The following is an 18,762-nucleotide window of genomic DNA, read 5'->3' as shown; positions in this document are numbered from 1 at the left end:
TATTAAACACAACATTAACCAACAATAACGTAACAAACACAAGCTACAATGCACTCGCATGAATAAAAACAGAAATGCTCCTGACTGGTCCAGGCTGTGACTCGCTAGGAACTCCTCTGTAGACCGCGTCCGGTCTGCAGAGCTGGAGGGTAGTGATGATGGAGTGCTAAAGTGGTCAGCAGGAGCCAGGAAAGTGTACGTTGCAATGTTATGTTTGGTATGTTATTAAACACTGTGTTTTAACCGCATCATCCAGGCATTTTCTACCCTATTGGCATCTGGTGCACTACAAGGGTTCATCCCCCCACACCTCAACCCCCGCATACGCAGAGGGACGTCACGCGAGAGACCCAGTGTTCAAGAAACCCTGTGTAGTACAGACACACACATGGCCGTGTGAGTTCATATCATATTCATATTTCACCCTATATTCCCCATTTCCCTGGTCACTCCCCTTTTGGTGTTGATAGCATTGGGGCTTGCACTGTTGGGACTGTGTATTCTCCCCTGCACATCCCCTGCTTGCTACCTTTGGATTGCATACTGATGTTAGCTGAATAGCTACTGTTCTAAGTTGTGTTATATTTATACTGCTTTTTTTCTTTGCGCTCCCCTATCCTTCTCTACATACCATTTGAGGATCGTTGGGACGAACCTCCTCGGTTTGAGCTGCAGTATCTACACTGGGCCAGTATTGTTTTTATTATTCTCAGCCACACCACGTGCATTCATTTATCTTATACGCATCATTATACATGCCTTATTCCAGAGCGAGCCACATTGGAGCGCCCCAGTATCTCCTACCATTAAGCAATCAAAACAATTAATTAATACAACATTAATGAATTAATTGAAACATTAAACTACAAAGAAATTAAATAAAAAAATATCAGAGACAACCATTAAACGCATTAGCCAACACAATACATCCTTCATTAAAAAAGAAAACAAATCACCAACATTTTATTTCAATCAAGCTGAAAAATACCAAACAATTACATCCACATAATAAACTAATATTGCAAAAAACAGCAGCAGTACAAAGCCAGAAATGCCCCCCCAAATATTGTCCTAATAATATATTGATCTGTACTCTAAAGTAGTACAGATTAATATATTATCAGTTAATTTACAAAAATAAAAAATTAATAAAACACATCCAATGTAAAAACCTGTTAAAAAAAAGACATTTACAAACATGCAATATATTACTTACCATTAGAAGCGCTGGCCCTCTGACTCCCGGGGAAACAGGAAGCTCATGTACCTTGAAGGCCTCAAACAGCATCCGATGCCATCCTCCATGAAGATCCGGATCAGGCACCCAAATCTTCTTTCTTCTTTCTATAATCACCTTCTTCTGTATTCATCTGTCACCATTTCTTGATCTTCTTAATCTTCTATCTTCTTATTGTAATCCAAAAAGCCCCATGGTAGATCCCAACTGATGTTGTCTCATCGTCATCTTGGGCTCAAATAAGGCGTCACGGCCTTAAATAGGGCTTGTGACATCACATTTTCCCTCGAACCGGTTTAACAGCCATCTGATTGGCTTTTAAAACCATGTGCCGACTTAAAAAAAAATTTGTGCCGTCACTTAAAGGGAATGATGCCAGCCAATCAGAATGGTTGTGCTTCATTTGCCTTTAAGATGACGTCACTAAATCCAAGATGGCCAGCGTCACATGGTATTTCAGCCAATCAGATCGTGGGAACCATTTCCACAATCTGATTGGTTGTTGCAACTCGCTCGTTTTGGGAATTTTGCTATGAACAGTAATGAAGGCTTGCTGAATACAGTGATAGCAATGCTCCAAAAAATGGCTGGCGATATTTTGTATCAACCTTTATTGAATGAGGCCCATTGTCTTTTTTTTCATAAAAATAGAGAACAATAATCTCTGGCTAAGGTTCTGGAATCTGATGTGACTGCATTATAAGTTGAACTTTTAGAATAAAACTAGTAGTCTATAAAGATGTGCGGATTTGAGATTTGCTACTCAACAGGTTCGAGTGAACTTTTGAAAACTTTGAAAATCAAGTGAAGCTTTTGCTAGAACTTTTGGATCCAAATGTTATAGCAAAATGGCCCAAATTGTTCAACATTTGCTATTTTGTTTATTTAAAGTGGCAAAATAGCAGCCCTGCAACATAAAAAAATTATTACGTTAAGTGTGCCTACTGCACTAGTAATTGCAATGAATTGTGCATACAATGAATAATATTAACCACTAATAAAGTGAAAAAATCAATACAGTGATGATTCCCTGGAGTGGTGTAAAACTCTTAATAGGAATGGCAGCCAAGGGGAAATTATATACAAGTTTTCCCAAACTTGTTACAACAACTGATACACAACAAATCGGATCCCCAGTGCAAAAAGATACTGTATTACCAGTCCCAAGAGTCCCCTGCTGCCACAGTCTAGCTCCAGTAACTCAAGCTGCGGACGGCAATTTTTATTATGCGACAAGATCTGGCACATTGTAAGTGTTAAATTGAAACAAAAAATGATCAAGTGGACTACCGCTTGCTATGAAAAGAAGTTGGAGAACTCACCAGATTTGAAGGTTAAAAAGTCTTTAATGAAAACTACATAAAATGACAAAACTCCTCCTCCTACATGTTTCACGCCCACTATGGCACTTTGTCAAGAAGTCAAGTAAATTGGTCTTGCTTTTTTTATTAAAGTTGTCCCCATGGTACCACGTATGTATACTCACTGGTGACTGGTATGAGGGACTAAATTGAGGATAGTTGCTGTGAACTATGTGGGATTCGTGGATTCAGCCAGACGACTGGAGGTTAAAGCACAGAACATATCCACTGTGCTTGCTGTAAGCAGGCATTTTAAAACTGTATGGGAGTCTTTTGTTTTTTTACTGCTGACAGTGATTACTGCACAATGGTCTTTTATCTCTGTTTTAAATCATAGGAAAATCACCTCTGAAAGGACATGCCAGGATCCGTTTTTCCTTGTTTGGCTGTGGACTATTTCATGGACTCTTGGGACTGGTAATACAGAATCTTTTTGCGCCGGGGATCTGCTTTGTTATGTATCAGAATTTGGAATGCATGAGAGAAAATAAATGAACAAACATTGTCCAGTGACTTTTTTTTAAAATAAACAAACTTGTTCTGTACTGTTGGATCAAAGCAAACTTTTTTGTGAACTACCAGGGTGACATTTAGGCCTACTAAAGATTCAGCCATGTCTAGTAGCAGACATTAGCGTGATGTTTGAAGGCTATAGTTTGTACTGTGGGATAGTTGCAATTCCAGTCCAGCTTTCAAATTGCCCTGCTGCAGTTAATTAATGACATCTGATCGCTGCCTTTATACTGTATAAAGGTTTGAGTTCGAGACTCGGGTGAGAACAAATGAGTCCAAAGATAATATACAGATGGGGTCAAGCGAGCTGGGTCCCCGGACTTCCACTCGCAGTACTTGAGAGAAGGAGGAGATGCCAAATTGATATGCTCAACAGCTAATACAACCGCTGAAAGCATCCCACACGCGGCCGTAAGTAAGGAAGCCAAACAAGGGAATATTCTACTCAAACTGGCAAGTAGCTATGCCGCTCGCAGCTGATATGGAGGTTCCACTCACGTATACGTGATGATGTGAAAAGAACAATGTAACGACCTCAACACGTTTCGCACAGGAGTGCTTCATCAGGGGTAGATATCACAGTCATAAGGTACTACTATATATACTCCTCATTTGTATTGAATAATCCTAAACACATGGGGGAAAATTGAATAATAGTCTCCACCCCATCATGGTCTGTGTACAATAATTCCCTTTTGGAAAAAAATGCTCACAAAGGAGCATTTGATTCAACCAATGGCATATACAATTTGAAAAATGTAATGTACAACTTGGATCATGCATAAAAGATTACTGCCATGTTGCTTTAATAAATAGGCACAATTGAATGCCAAATATAATTTTTGTTTAATTTAGGTGATGTGAATTCTATAATCCTCAAGTTTGCAAAATATTACAGTACATACATATTTATACATTTTGTATACACATACAGTATAAAAAAATACACTCAAACAACACCAATAAGAATATGCAATAAAGATGTAAGAATGTGTTCATATGAATAAAAGCACCTCCCCCATGCTTGGGATCTACACTAAGAACCATCAAAAAAGCTATCCCATATGGGGGGGCCAACTCAGATTTATTAACACTAGATAAAAATTCACGAAATTAATCTTATCAATTAAAACGAATACTTTATTATAATTAATAACATTAAAAAATGTTAAGATCAACTGTTGGCAAAGACTATTACCAAAAATAAAAGATACTGATTAAAAGACCTTTCTAGACAAATTTCTATAAAGGGCCTATCTTTTAAAAAAAAATTTTTTATGATTACAAATTATTTATAGTGATTTTATTTCCATGTGGTATCTCCCTAGTTTTAAGAGTAATACCACACGAAAAACGTGTCACAAAGTGAGCCACATGTGCCTGTCATTATAATGTAATGCTCAATGTCAGCAAATATTGCGTCATTTCTTAAGGAATGATATCCATCACGTCATTGAACCCTAAGGGATGCTTGGGCCTCAATTTAAAGATCCAATCCTGTTCTCTTCATAACAAATATAAGTCCCTGTTTCCGCCTCTAATATTGTCACAAAGACATTCTATAGCTGAAAAGGGCAAAGCCTGTGGATCACTATTGTAGATTTTGTGAAAGTGATCTAAGAGGAAGGTGAGGGGTTTACCTTTATCTAAAAAAATGTTTTGTAATATTTTTAATATTTCTAAGATGTTCAAATATCCTTATTTTGAGACACTGAATGGTTTTCCCCACATACTGCAGTCCACAATTGCACTGCAGTACATAGATCACCAACTTGCTGTTACAGTTAATTAAAGAATCTATTTTAAAATTCTCCTTGGGGAGAAAAGATTGAATATTATTTGTCCGTACAAAGTACAGTATTGATGATGAACACTTTTCATAATTTATATGTATATGTAGGAAGAGATGTGTTTCCTTCTATAAAGGGATTCACGATAATAGGGATAAGAAGCAAAAAAACACTGAGTTTCCATTTGCATGTGATTGCTCAGAATCTCTGGCTGCAGTGGAAGCACTACAAGCTGTGTGATTACAGGGTGTTTATCTGAACCCGATACACTGTGTAGTTTGGGGAGTGCAATTATATAACCAAGTGAGGAGAAATACCACAAAATGTACATGCAAAAATATGCAGTTAACCTGCAAAAGGCAAACACAGTGTAACGTACAACACCTTTTTCTTACTTCCATATATATTTATGCTATCTAGGTGCTACTTAAACAATAATACAGGAAATTGTTTTTTTAGGACCTCTTAATGTTTTAGTGGCATAATAGCAGCTGTTACATCTGTTTGTAAAAATGACAAGCTTACTAATTTTACGTACTACTGTAGAAGGACAAATGAAAACCTTATGGTATTCACTCACAAATCCAACCCAGCCTGTTCCAGGTTTTCACATTTCAAATAATATATATATATATATATCTATATATATATATAGATATATATATATATAGATATATATATATATTAAGATTCTTATTGTAGACATGCAGAAGAGCAGTAAGTGTGCCATATTTTTACTTCATTAATTTAAAGGCAGCTGCCTATTAACTTTAGCCTACTACATTAAGAAGCCTCCATAGTAAAACATAGATTAAGTAATAACCTAAAATGTGAACATAGTATAGATTTTGATGTTTTGATCACTGACATATTCAACTGCTTGTTAAATGTGGAAGTAAAGGTCAATGATTAATAAGCCCATATTTTTGGAATAAATAATTTCAAGCTTTCCAGTTTGCTGTAAATGTTGGTGATGTGCAGTTCTTATTTATTTTTTACTTTTCAACCTTTTTTTTTTTTTTTTATAACAAAACAGTCACTGGAATTTCATGTCACAGACTGTACATTATGGGTCTTAGTGTATTAAAAAAAATTGTTGTGATACGGGACAATTATTTTATTTTATGTTTTGCCAGTTGCTTAAAATGTGTAAGGCTGAGTCTATAGTGAGCGCGTGCTCACGACAATGCGTGTGACGTACCCGTGTTTTAGCTGCAGCATTTACTGGCCAGGGTAGTTGCGATGGGGAGGCGTGTCGGGGGGCGTGGCAGGGACATCATGGAGCTCGTTCGCCTTCATAGGGCGAACTGCTTACGTGACCTGGTCGTCGTGCCGCAGAATCAAATGTATCTGATTCTGTGCACACCGCGCACCCCACCACGCCGGCGCATGCGCACACTGGTGGTCCATGGCAGCGATAATTGCCTTAAGCATTGTGATTGTGCCGTGCGCGAACTCCTGTGCTCGGTCTCGCTGACCATGGATGCTGTCTAAGACATTAAGGGGCCTATTCCATTAGCTTCAAATTTATCATTGCCAAATATAACTTCTTGGCATGTTCAGAGGTCACGATATGAAATTTGGGAAAAAATGATCAAATCGCATTTTCTCAACTGCATGTATAAAAAGTGACAAACTGCCCTATTTTGTACTTGCTTTATGAGGATGATGAGGGGGAGGAGGAAGAGGACTTCCTAATTTAACAGTATCTTCAGTTGTGTATATACTGTACAGTATGTACACTATCTACTACTCACACTTGTAGCCCCTCCACCTCCTCCTTTTCCTGATCTCAGACCTTGCATATTATTTAACACAAACATAAGGAAACAAAATGATGCTCAGAGACAAGGAATTTTATGCATCCCAAAATTATATGTGCATTGCATAACTCCTCCTTAAATCCTGCTATTGGCACTCTGCAAATCAGATAATGAGCTGACACACACATGGGCCAAACTTAGTGTATTGTTGACATTCACATTTCCAAAGCCTTGTACTGTAGGCAATTAATGACCCTCAAGTAATTTCTAGCAAACCTGTTTAGGTTTATGTACATATGAAGACTCAGTTACCCCCGTTGACTAGACAGAAAACTGGGTGAATACTGTGTACAGATTTTATAAAATTCTTATCATAATATAGCAAGAATTTCTGCTGCAGATAACAACATGACGTGAAAAATAAAATAAAGAATTTACATCTACTGTAATGCAGCTGCATATTAGGTCTTTAAAATGTATTCAAATCAAATGTACATTCTAGTAAACATTTATTAGAGATAGAAGGTAATCAATGAGTGTCAACAAATATCAAAACAATTAAAATAATATTTTATCAATAAAGGAACTTACCTAATTATCACAAACATCACTAGAGCGTTTCCCACCAAGCCCACCACAAACACCATGGAGTAGACAGCCGTGATGATGACTGAAATTGTTGGGGAAATGTTGGTGTGGTTGTCATGTGTTGGTGACTCAGGGTATTCACTGCCATTCTCATAGTCATCCCAGCCTAGCAACCAGCTGGAGTTGGGAGCACAGCTGGATGTACATGCAGGTGCACAATGAGGAGAGCAGGTTGTACCCAAGGAAGGCTGTTTTGGTCCCATCTCCCCCTCACGGAAAATCTGTACTGGAGATTCCATCATGATCCAGGACTATAAGATCTGGGAGAACACGAAACAGAGACAAAAGAAAAATTAAAGGAAGACAATGGAAATTGAAAAAATATAGGATTTTTAAACATTGAGCGTGTTTTGATAAAAACTCTGTCAATCCTTTATTTTCTCAAATGAGCAGTAACATTTTGAAAACCACACACTGATTTTACATGAAATAATTACATATTCCATAAACTCTCACCATCTGCTGAGACTAGTTCTCAATTATAGCAAAAATAAGCAAATTACTTTTACAGTTCTCAAATTCAGATAAAAAATAATACTATTTGGAAAAGTAGAGAACCGCATTTGAATACAATTACTGTAATACAGTTTCCTTTCCATTTTATTAAAATACTTTTTCCATTTCCTGACAGCCCACTGTTTTGCACTGGCCCTTAACCTCTTTTTACAATTTTAGTTCCATTATAAGATATTACCATAAATGTCTTCTCAACTAAAAATGCTACTAGAGTTTTGATCTACCGTACTTTAAACAGTTAAAAAAAAATATATATATATATATATATATATATATATTTCCTTAATGAAAGGCAAAGAACCGAATGGGTACTGATGGTTTAGAAAGAAAAAGACCAGAGTTTAACGACCATCACTATACAGTACAGTTAGAAAATTAGTAGGAAAGAAAAAGAACTAGGGAGTTTGGTATGGTGCATGTGGTCTGAGCAGATAGTTCTTCATTGGCTGCAGTTTATGTAGGAAACTATTGGAAGTCAATAAAAGGATTGCTTATCTAAAAGTAGTATAAATAGTATAAAGAAATATTTTACTATGAGAATTTAAGCTGCATGGAAGCAGAACAAAAGAAAGGGCTGTAATCGGGGCTCCTAATTAGGGTGGGTATATTATATGTGCTATTGCAAAATGAAACACACATGCTCATGCTCCAGACAAATGTGTATATGTGAAATAAACATACAGTATATTAAAAAACCATACAGTATATATATAAAGCAACTCAAAACCTTTTTAAGACCATCCTCAGGTCCAAACAAGATAGCGATGTCTTCCAGGTAAGGGGAGCGCAGGATGAACCACGATGTGGATATGTGAAATAAAATTCCAGGATTCCTGGTTTAGGATGTTATGGGCTAATTGACACATTAGATTCATCTTATAATTGTGATTTGTCATATTTTGGCATTTACTCATATCCTTCTCTCCTCTAGTGTTGTGTCAAGTTTTAGATATTTTTAGATATATGTGCCATTTTTATTTTTGTGAATAAATTGATAGATACTTAATTGTATAGTATATGTTCATTGTATGTATTTACAGTACACACCATATTGATGTAACTATGACCACAGGATCACTGTGTGTCATCCCATCATCTCTCATGCAACAATTGAATCTATTTTTGAATTGTCGCTATGTCATGAGTGTCATTTAATAGCATTAGTATGTGTATAAGCCTTTTTGATTACTACATCTATCTAAATTGAATAATCATTACATTAATTAGTGGAACATAATTAGTTGGACTTAAATACAGAGATATGGCAGGATGGGATAGGATTCCGAATGAAGCTCCGGAGAAAAGCGTTGAATCAACAAACGGTGTGGAGAGACAGAGTCTGGAGTCCTGGTAGCCGAGCGATCCGAGCCTAGCTGCATCAGCCCAGATTTGAGACATCACCGGAAGTGACGTATGTGGAAGCAACTACCGAGCAGGCAGAGACCGGCAGGAAAAATGCCATGGAGCTCCCACTCCTTCCTTTCCAGTGCGTGATGCAATTTTGATGTACAGAATGTAAGTATGCATTTGCAAAACTGTCGCTTTTAATATATTTGGTTATATACATACTGCACCGACACACTTTATTCGAGCAAATGCCCAGTTTGTACCTGGCAGATACCTGGAATGCGCCGCTCCTCACCTCTGACAATCCCCGTTGTGTTTGCCTTCCCAGCCTGGGTTCATGCCTGGCTGACGGGCGGCTAATCTGTTAAATGATAATGATTAGGATTTAATAGGCTGCAATGCTTCGCGTGTCTACCAGATGGCATAAATTCATGAATTGTAATGCAGTATATATATATATACTGTGCAGTATTGCAGCCAGTGGGAATAAAATGCTTCAATCCCTGCCTAGAAAATACCTCAATGCACTCGGGCAGAAAACAGTCACAAACCTCAATACACCCGGGTATACCCGAATTCTTGGGACTAGCCGAGCTCGAATAAAGTGTGTCGCCAGTGTAGTACACTATCTTGAGTCTCTTTTGCAATTTGAGTTACACTGGATGGAAAGCTGGTACATCTATTATAGAACCAAAACAATTGCTCCTATCAGAGAGAGGTTGAATCTCTGATACGCCATACATTCAAAGAAAATTTGTGAGTGGGACATACACACTTTAATTAATACAGATCATTATTTCCTGACTGGCTACACCATTATTTTTATGTATATATGTATGTGAACCCCGCTTGACCCCGTTATAGCATGATCCGCTACAATGCGAATCCCCTTAAAACGCGGTCTGTGCGTTGCTCCCGAGATTTTAAAACCTCCATTTTGCCGCACGAGGACTTAGCAGCATCTAGATCTCTCTCCTCTTTGCTGTCAGCTCTCTCCTCACTTCATAGGGCTGTGTCCACATGCTCTCCTCTCTGCAGCTGCCAGCTACGCGTCACGGCGTCACATGACACAGCACACTTTTTTTTTAAACATTCAATTTAATGCTTTGTTGCTAACGGACACATACACACACCAACACCATGTGGGAGTTGATCATTAATACTACAGACCCTATAAATCTCACCGTCTCTGTGGTGTAGAGGTACAGAATTGAGCTAGCATATGAAAGATCCTGGATTTGGTTCCTGCATAATATGATATAATTTATAAATGATAAAACATTTAAATAATAATTTATAAATTATACAATATAATAAAAATAAAATAATATATTTTTTTTTTTTTTATAATTTATAAATTACACCCAATACAGGAAACAAACTCAGGACCTTTTATATGCTAGCTCAATTCTGTACCTCTACACCACAGGGAGTGTGTGATATCATAGACTTTAGAAACAAACTTAACATTTATATAGTACACTGTGCACTGTGGTCATGTGCTCTAGAGGTAAAGAATTGGTACTAGTATATGGAAAGTCCTGAGTTCAATCCCTGCATGTGTATTATATAAAATGTATGAATGTATTAATTAATGTTCAATTCCCACATGGTGTAGGTGTCCGTTAGCAATAAAGTATTAAATTGAATATTTAAAAAATGTGTGTTGTGTCATGTGACCCTCCTCTGCGACGCCGTACATGTGGACACAGCCCTATGAAGTGAGGTGAGAGCTGACAGCAAAGAGGAGAGAGATCTCGATGCCAGTAAGTTCTTGCGTGCCGAAATTTTAATGCGATCCCTGTTATAATGCGGTCTCATTCTGTGGACCCCAAGGACCGGGTTATAGCAGGGTTCAGATGTGTATGTGTGTTTTATTTCACATATCCATGTCGTGGTCATCCCTTATCTGGAAGACATTGCATGGAAGCAGAACCATCTTAAGAATATTTGGGGCTCTGTGCTAAGTGTAAATTGGTTACCCCACGCACAAACATCCCAATTAAATACCAAACCTTCATTGAAATTCTGCAAATATTACTACAAACATTGTATTTATCTCTTTCTGTTTTTCTTTATTTGCAAAGTCACAAATAACATCATCAAATTCGATTTTATGAAGTATATCTGATTTGCCTTTGCAGTTTGTGGTCATCATTGATAGGAAGATTTGTAAAGCAATTTAAATATTAGAAAATGTTGACTCCAGGTTGTCATGCTGTTATTGTTTTTGTTGCGTGTTAATTTTTAAATACATTTCCAAAAAATCAATTAAACAACCTATTCCATAAAAATTGTAGAAACATTATTTTTGGACGCGCCGCGCGTGCACCGCTCCCCAGCTGTGTGGCAAGTATTCATTTAGCCCACTTGTCTCCTGCAGCCAATCCTTGCCACCATGGAGGCTGCGCCTCTGCTCCACCTCCCTTGCTACTGGTTCCTATTTCCCATAAGTACCCTGCTCTCACTCCCAGTCATTGCTGAGCATAACTTGTTGTAGCCTTGAGCTCCTACATCTGTTGTGCCCTGCTCCTTGTCTTGTGTTTACCTTGCAGTTTAACCCTTCGTGAACCGACTCGGATTGACCTTGGAAGCTCTCTGGATATTGATCCCGGCTTACCCTGGACTCTGCGGATCTCTCCAACCCAGGCGACGGCTATATGGGCCTCCATGATTCTAACCTCTCCAACCCAGACTACGGCTATACAGACTTCCACAATTCTGAGCTCTCCAACCCAGACCATGGCTATACGGACCTCTACGATACTAACCTCTCGAACCCAGACCACGGCTATACAGACTTCCACAATTCTGACCTCTCCAACCCCAGACCACGGCTAATGGACTTTGACTATTATGAACTCTCCATTCCAAGAACTTGGCAAGTATTGATAAACCCACTCTCTCCAACCCAGACCCGGCTACGTTTGACAATCCGCCTGCCAGTCACACTTCCACTGCTGTGGGTGTGTGGTTTGCTACTTCTCCACCTCAGTACCAGGGTCCTGTCTTGCTCGTGGGCAGCGCAAGAGTTACAATTCATAATGGACTAAATTTACTAATTATTAACAAAGTATAATTGGTTATAATATATATTTTTATTTTAACATTTGATTTTGTGAAGGTTCATGATTGTAGTTACTGTATTATGAAAACAATTCAATGCCACATGTTTATGTGGGTTTCAATATATGTCCTTAAACATATCATCAAGTCTCTAAAATTAGAGGCACTATACACTTTAAACCCTAGCTATTGAAGCGCCCTTTTACAATTGGAGAGGGGGCAACAGGGCCAAACAATTGGCGAGAAGGGAGCTATACTGGATCTACGAGCTTAAGACACTGGCCCCTCAGGGGTTAAACGTGGAATTCAGTATAGCTCCATTTCTGGTGAATTAACCTCCTCAAATCTGTATTATCCCTTTGGAATCTCCACAATTTGTAATTTATTTTTTATTTTTTGTTTTTTCCTCTGAACCATGAATTATGGCTATATTCATATGTATAATGTTCCCATTTGGATATCTTTAGGAGAATATAAGGGTTTTTTCTATTAGCATCATTGCATCCCAGATTGCTAAGTCTATCCATGCTTCTTTATGATATTAGAGCTTGGTTAGGTTTTGGATATATATATATATATATATATATATATATATATATATATATATATATATATATGTTTAATTGAGTATATGTATAGCCATGTATGTACAATGGTAAAGGTGATAATACGACCTTTTAAATATTATTATTTCTGGGACTTATTAAAGGTTGGTATTAGATATTAGACTAATTACAATGGAGGTAATAAACTTCTACTAACATCACTAATTAAATTACCAAGAGTGTTACTACCATTGATATTCTATTATGAATCTTATTATATATTTTTTTATTTTTAATAAAAAAAAAATTCACTAATTATTAGTTTATTTTGAATAGTATTATGATTTCATGTGGTTATAGAACCAATATGTCTTTATGAAAGTAAGTGTTCAGCAGGCCAGTTGTGATTATAATGATTGATTCCACATGATTTCTATGTTTGTGGACTCTTTTGGGACTATTTAACCAAAGGCAGAGGGACTATTACCGCACATCTTACCCCTGAAGAAGCGGATAAATCCGCGAAACGCGTAGGGTGACATCACACACCCTGCGTCTCGGCTATTCAGCACACACATCCCTATACCCTTCCTGATTGTGAAATTTCAGGCGCCAAACAGCAGCCTCATGCCCCTTCCGATGGTGGATTCTCTCGCGAGAGAGAGGCGGATCAGTGAACCGGAGACTGTGGACAGGAGAGGTCTGACGACTAACGGAACCAGCTCCCTAGCAGACGGTGGTCCTTTCCACACACCCAGCAGGTCTGGGTAGGAGAGAGAGAGGACATCCCGGTCATACATCTGTAGCAGAGGAGCAGCTCGCCAGATACCATTTCACTGCGCTTGACCTACTTGCAGTTTGTAAGTAGGATTCTTATAGCTGCCGGATGCAGGAACAGTGGATGTCTTTAATGTTTTTATATTTTTTTGTCAATTTTATTTTTTGTCTTTATTAAATAGTTCTTTTTAACGTTTAGTGCTTGCCCAATCACTCCATATATAATTTGTTTGTTATTTGTTTTTCTAATATTCATTTAGTTGCATTAGTATAGGGGCATTGTCTCCCTACAGTATTACACTATGTTGTTTTATTTTTTCATTCACATGTGCTGAGTTACGGTCAATTCCAGTTACCTGCATACTCGGATACCTTGGGACTTTTCAGCATCCAGTTATTAATACACGGTTGTATTTATGCACGTTCAATTTAAGGCTAATTATATTGTTAGCGTTTGATATTATGTCTTCTATTTAGACCACAGAGCGCCCCTAGTAATTCTTTTTTAGTGGAGGGTATCTACTATTCCGCCTTGCTGGATACCAGGTCTCAAGTGACCATCATCTACAGGCCATTTTACGATCTGCACCTTAAGCATCTGACTATGCACTCGGCAGAGAAGATAAAATTGTGGGGCCTTAGTAGTGAAGACTACCCCATTGACGGCATTATTCAAGTGTGGTTGGATATACCACAGCTCAATACCAACAAAACCCACCCCATGGAAGTGGAAGCCTTGATATGTCCCAAGCCCTGGGAACACCCAAATTCCCCCATCATATTGGGGACCAACATGGATGTGGTGAGAGCCCTGATCTAAGCCTATCTGCAAGAAGCCGGCGAATTACCCCATCATCGTTGCGGATTCACTACGTATTCAAAGAGGAATGCTATAGGATATCTGCCCAAGAAGGATTTGAACAATTCTTCAACCTAGAAAAGGGGTTGACAGAGATTCCACCAGGGGGAGTGAGGCACATGGCCGCTGTACCTAACTAACCATGCCGCGATGAGGCCGACTGGTAGTTTTCATTAGAGACCACGCCCGAAGAGGACGCCAAGAAATGGTTCAATGTGGTGCCAGAAATGAAGGAGTGGAAGTCTGCACTTCCTCGCCGGTTCAAGGTGACCATACAGAATATCTCGCCCTACCTTATACAGTTTGATGTGGGTCAAACACTGGGTCAGATATACTTGGTTACTCAAATAGCATCCCTGACTCACGTGAACACGGCTATCGTGCGAGAAGACCCTCCCAGATTGCAGTTCGACTTCGGGGAATCGTCTTTGCCAGCGGAGTGGAAGAAATGGCAAAGTGACAAACTGGCAGAATGCAATGAGTTGTTTTCCACCAGTGAGATGAATGTGTGCTGCAGCAAGTGTGTTCAACACATGATCCAATTGAACAACGCCACTCCATTCTGGGAGCATTCCAGATGCATAGCTCCTAGAGACATGGAGGATGTTAGGGATGTCTGGATGGTATGGAGACGGCGGGTATCGTAACGGAGTCCCGTAGCCCATATGCCTCCCCTATTGTGGTGGTGCGGAGAAAGAATGGATCTGTGCGCCTATGCGTTGACTACCACACCCTGATGCACGATCCCAGACCAATATACCTTGCCGCAGATTGAAGAAAGCCACAGTGCCTTATCTAGCAGCTAGTGGTTCAGTGTGCTGGACCTGGGTACTACCAGGTACCCATGAGCCCCAAAAACCAGGAAGAGACAGTGTTTGTCTGCCCCCTCGATTATTACCAGTTTACCCAGATGCCCCAAGGCATTTGTGGTGCACCTGCAACGCTGCAAAGATTAATGGAAAAGACCATTAGTGATATGAATCCCCGGGAATGTCCAGTCTATCTGGACGATATCATTGTGTTCGGAAGAACGTTAGAAGAGCACAAAGAATGTTTTCTGAAGGTTCAGGATCGACTGGTAAAATAAGGCCTTAAGCTGTCCCTGGACAAATGTCGCTTCTGCCGCACTTCGGTCACCTATGTGGGCCACATAGTGCCTGCTGAGAGAGTGGCTACCGACCCAGCTAAGGTTGAAGCGGTAGTGAACTGGCCCAGAACAGATAATGTGATGGAGCTACGATCCTTTCTGGGGTTTTGTGGTGTTACAGGAAACCTGGCAATTACATCTTTATGCCGGGATCATATCACTGAGCAAAACCAAGAAGTAAAACAAATTGCGATTTATTCCTTTAAAACAGACATACACATAATGGATTACAATTATGCAGACGAAAACACACTTACTGGGGATCTGGGGGAAAAACTAGACTTTCCTAGCCCTTTTGTAAAGGGAAAGACTGGGGCACTACCTGAGAATATTGAATGAATCGTACGCAATGGAGACTGTTTTAAGGTGAAATTAAAATAAGGCTTTATTGAGCCTGTTGCTTTAAACACAGCAAACATGTAAATCAGCAAACAAATTCGCTCCACTCTGGAGTATATATACACTTGTGATCCAGTTCTCTTTAACTGCGTGGTTAGCCCAGCGATTCACCAGCCCAAATCATAGAGACATTTATCAATAGACATAGACATAGATAATAGTCTTATACGAAAAGTCTTATCTGTTAGCTGGGCAGCTGTAGGGGAAGCTTCTCTGCTCTCTTGGATCCGTACCAACGTGGGCTAAGGCAATGTCTGGCTCCAGGTTTAGAATCTTGTCCCCTTTGTCTTGTTGTCAGCTTGCCACTCAAGACATCTGTCCTTCCTTGGTTCAGCCCAGTTGTGGACTAAGGAATCTCCCTTCCTGTCTCAGAGGCAGGCTTTTTGTAACACCTGTAAACAGCCTTGTGGTGTTAGTTAATTGCCTACCAGCAGTTAACCACCACACTGCTGGATTAGTGGCACATTTGTGAACAGGGATAAGTCCCCTGTTACAGGGATCAACAAGATAATAAAAATAAATAATAAATGGTAATACTGGCCCCAACTCCTTGCTGCTGCTCAACCGTGAAAGAGACTGCCCAGAATCCTCATGTAGTGTTGGTGAACAAAAAGTGATGAGCGCAAAAACAAAGAGTGAGAGAGACTAATCAAAAAATATAGAGACCAAAATGTAACATATATAATTGAACTCCAGAAGAACAAGGAAAGGGATAGGGAAAGGAGGGAGGGGAAGGGGAGGGGATGCTAGTAAAGCCCTTTACAGTCCTTAAAACAAAGTTTTCAGTTGACCGGGACTTGTCCCGAAATGTCGTGGAACTCAAATCGGCATGAAGTTCCACACACCACCGCTGGATAAGCTCTGAAGCGTTGAAATAGTTTGACTGTGAGGAGTAAATTCCAAACCTCCTGGAACTCAAAACTGCATGTAGTTCCAGCTGCGACCACTACGTTCGATTTGTAAAACTTGGCCGCAAAAAGTCGGGACTTAGAAAATATTTCAGCTCAAAATCCTTGAAGCCGGCTCGCTGCTATTTCTCACAGAGCATTTTTTGGTGATTTCGAATTTTCCGCTGCTGTCTTGGCACTTAGAATCTCCTGAGCTAGGTTTCTTATAGGATTTCAGTCTCATTCACAGAATACCTCAACAAATGAGAGCATGGGAATATCTCTACCAGACTATCAGCGATTTGCCGGAACCCTGAAGATGGGCAGGTACAGATTTCAATTCTGCAAAGGAGCATGCGCCAACCTGGCACCTCTGCCACTTTGAACCCCCCGCTGGGCCAGGCTCCTCAGAGTTTGGGGCCGGGCAAATGGACACCGCATAGTCCTTATTAAAGCAAGGACGTGGGTACTCAATCATAACTCGGTACTCCGCCTGCCCTAACACCTTGGCATCTCTGAGACTTTCAAATCCGGGACCCGAGCAAACTCAGTGGTACCAAGCCTGGTGGCCATCTGCATTATTCAAAACCGGATCTCTGGAGCTCCCTTGGCCCCCTTTGCCATGTTCCACCGGCCTCACAATTCTCTCCTCCTTTTCTCATCTCCTAATACTCCGCTTCTCCACCCCTCACCTTCCCCTTCCTTCCTCTCATTCTCAGTAACAAAACATTAAGAAGATAAAAATAATTTTTAAAGGAATTACATTATAAAGAAACAGAGAAAATCAAATAATACAATTTATAAAACAGTGCTAATATTAAAAACAATACAAAAAACAAGTAAGCACACTGAAAAAATAAATTAAAAGAAAATACACAACTATAAAAAACGAAAATAATTTAACTACTTTAAAACTACTGTATAACTAAATATAACTAATTTTATTAACTTAAACAAACTTACAGGCATACCCCGCTGTAAGTACACTCACTTTAAGTACACTCGCGAGTAAGTACATATCGCCCAATAGGCAAACGGCAGCTCACGCATCCACCTGTCATCACGTCCTGAACAGCAATACCGGCTCCCTACCTGTACCGAAGCTGTGCGCAAGCAGGGAGACTATAGAGCCTGTTACAAATGCGTTATTTACATCAGTTATGCACGTATATAACGATTGCAGTACAGTACATGCATCGATAAGTGGGAAAAGGTAGTGCTTCACTTTAAGTACATTTTCGCTTTACATACATGCTCCGGTCCCATTGCGTATGTTAATGCGGGGTATGCCTGTAATTCCCTGGGTAACTAAAACTAACTATAATTTTCAACTGCATTAACAAACAACTAAAATGAAAACTAACTACTAAACTGCTTTTTTTTCTATCTCCCTTCCTTTCTCTCTGTCATTAAACTCAATCACTCTCACTCTCTATACATTCAATAACAATGAGCAGTTAATACACTCACATTATCGCACATTAATACTCAATATACGGTAGAGCACTCACACAGTCAATCTATCACACCACTATCTATCTATCACACCACTAGACAATTTTAAGGGCTTTTTCTATATCGCCCGAAATAGTCGATTGGGAAGTTTGGGCTAAAATTCACCATTGACTCCAATTTATAATTTTGGCCGAAAACGGCTAAATCGACCGTATCAGCGGATATATAATAAGTGTTTAATTTCTCTATTTCTCCTCCCACCCTCCTGCTTCTACATTCACCAACAACATAGACTCAGAAGCAAATTCAGCGGGCCATATGACCCCTTAAGTACTTCTGTGAAATTTTGCATATGCTTTCGATTTCGCAAAATATTTTTGGTGCCATTTTGTTTGCTACAATATTTTGTGATATTTCGCTGAAAGCTTTCTAGTTTGTCAACATTATTATTA

General features: G+C 39.3%; 1 protein-coding gene across 1 annotated transcript in view; it reads right to left on the bottom strand.

The window, feature by feature from the left end:
- OPRK1 (opioid receptor kappa 1) overlaps nt 1–18,762 on the bottom strand; it is a 108,199-nt gene that overhangs the window by 75,159 nt on the left and 14,278 nt on the right. Inside the window, exon 2 of the mRNA XM_075584385.1 lies at nt 7,256–7,572. Coding sequence (XP_075440500.1) covers nt 7,256–7,554 — 299 coding nt within the window. The 5' untranslated portion in view covers nt 7,555–7,572. The remainder of the gene's footprint in view (nt 1–7,255; nt 7,573–18,762) is intronic.

The sequence above is a fragment of the Ascaphus truei genome, chromosome 2 (genome assembly GCF_040206685.1).
Source record: "Ascaphus truei isolate aAscTru1 chromosome 2, aAscTru1.hap1, whole genome shotgun sequence".
NCBI lineage: Eukaryota > Metazoa > Chordata > Amphibia > Anura > Ascaphidae > Ascaphus > Ascaphus truei.
This window is presented reverse-complemented; position numbering and strand designations above follow the sequence as displayed.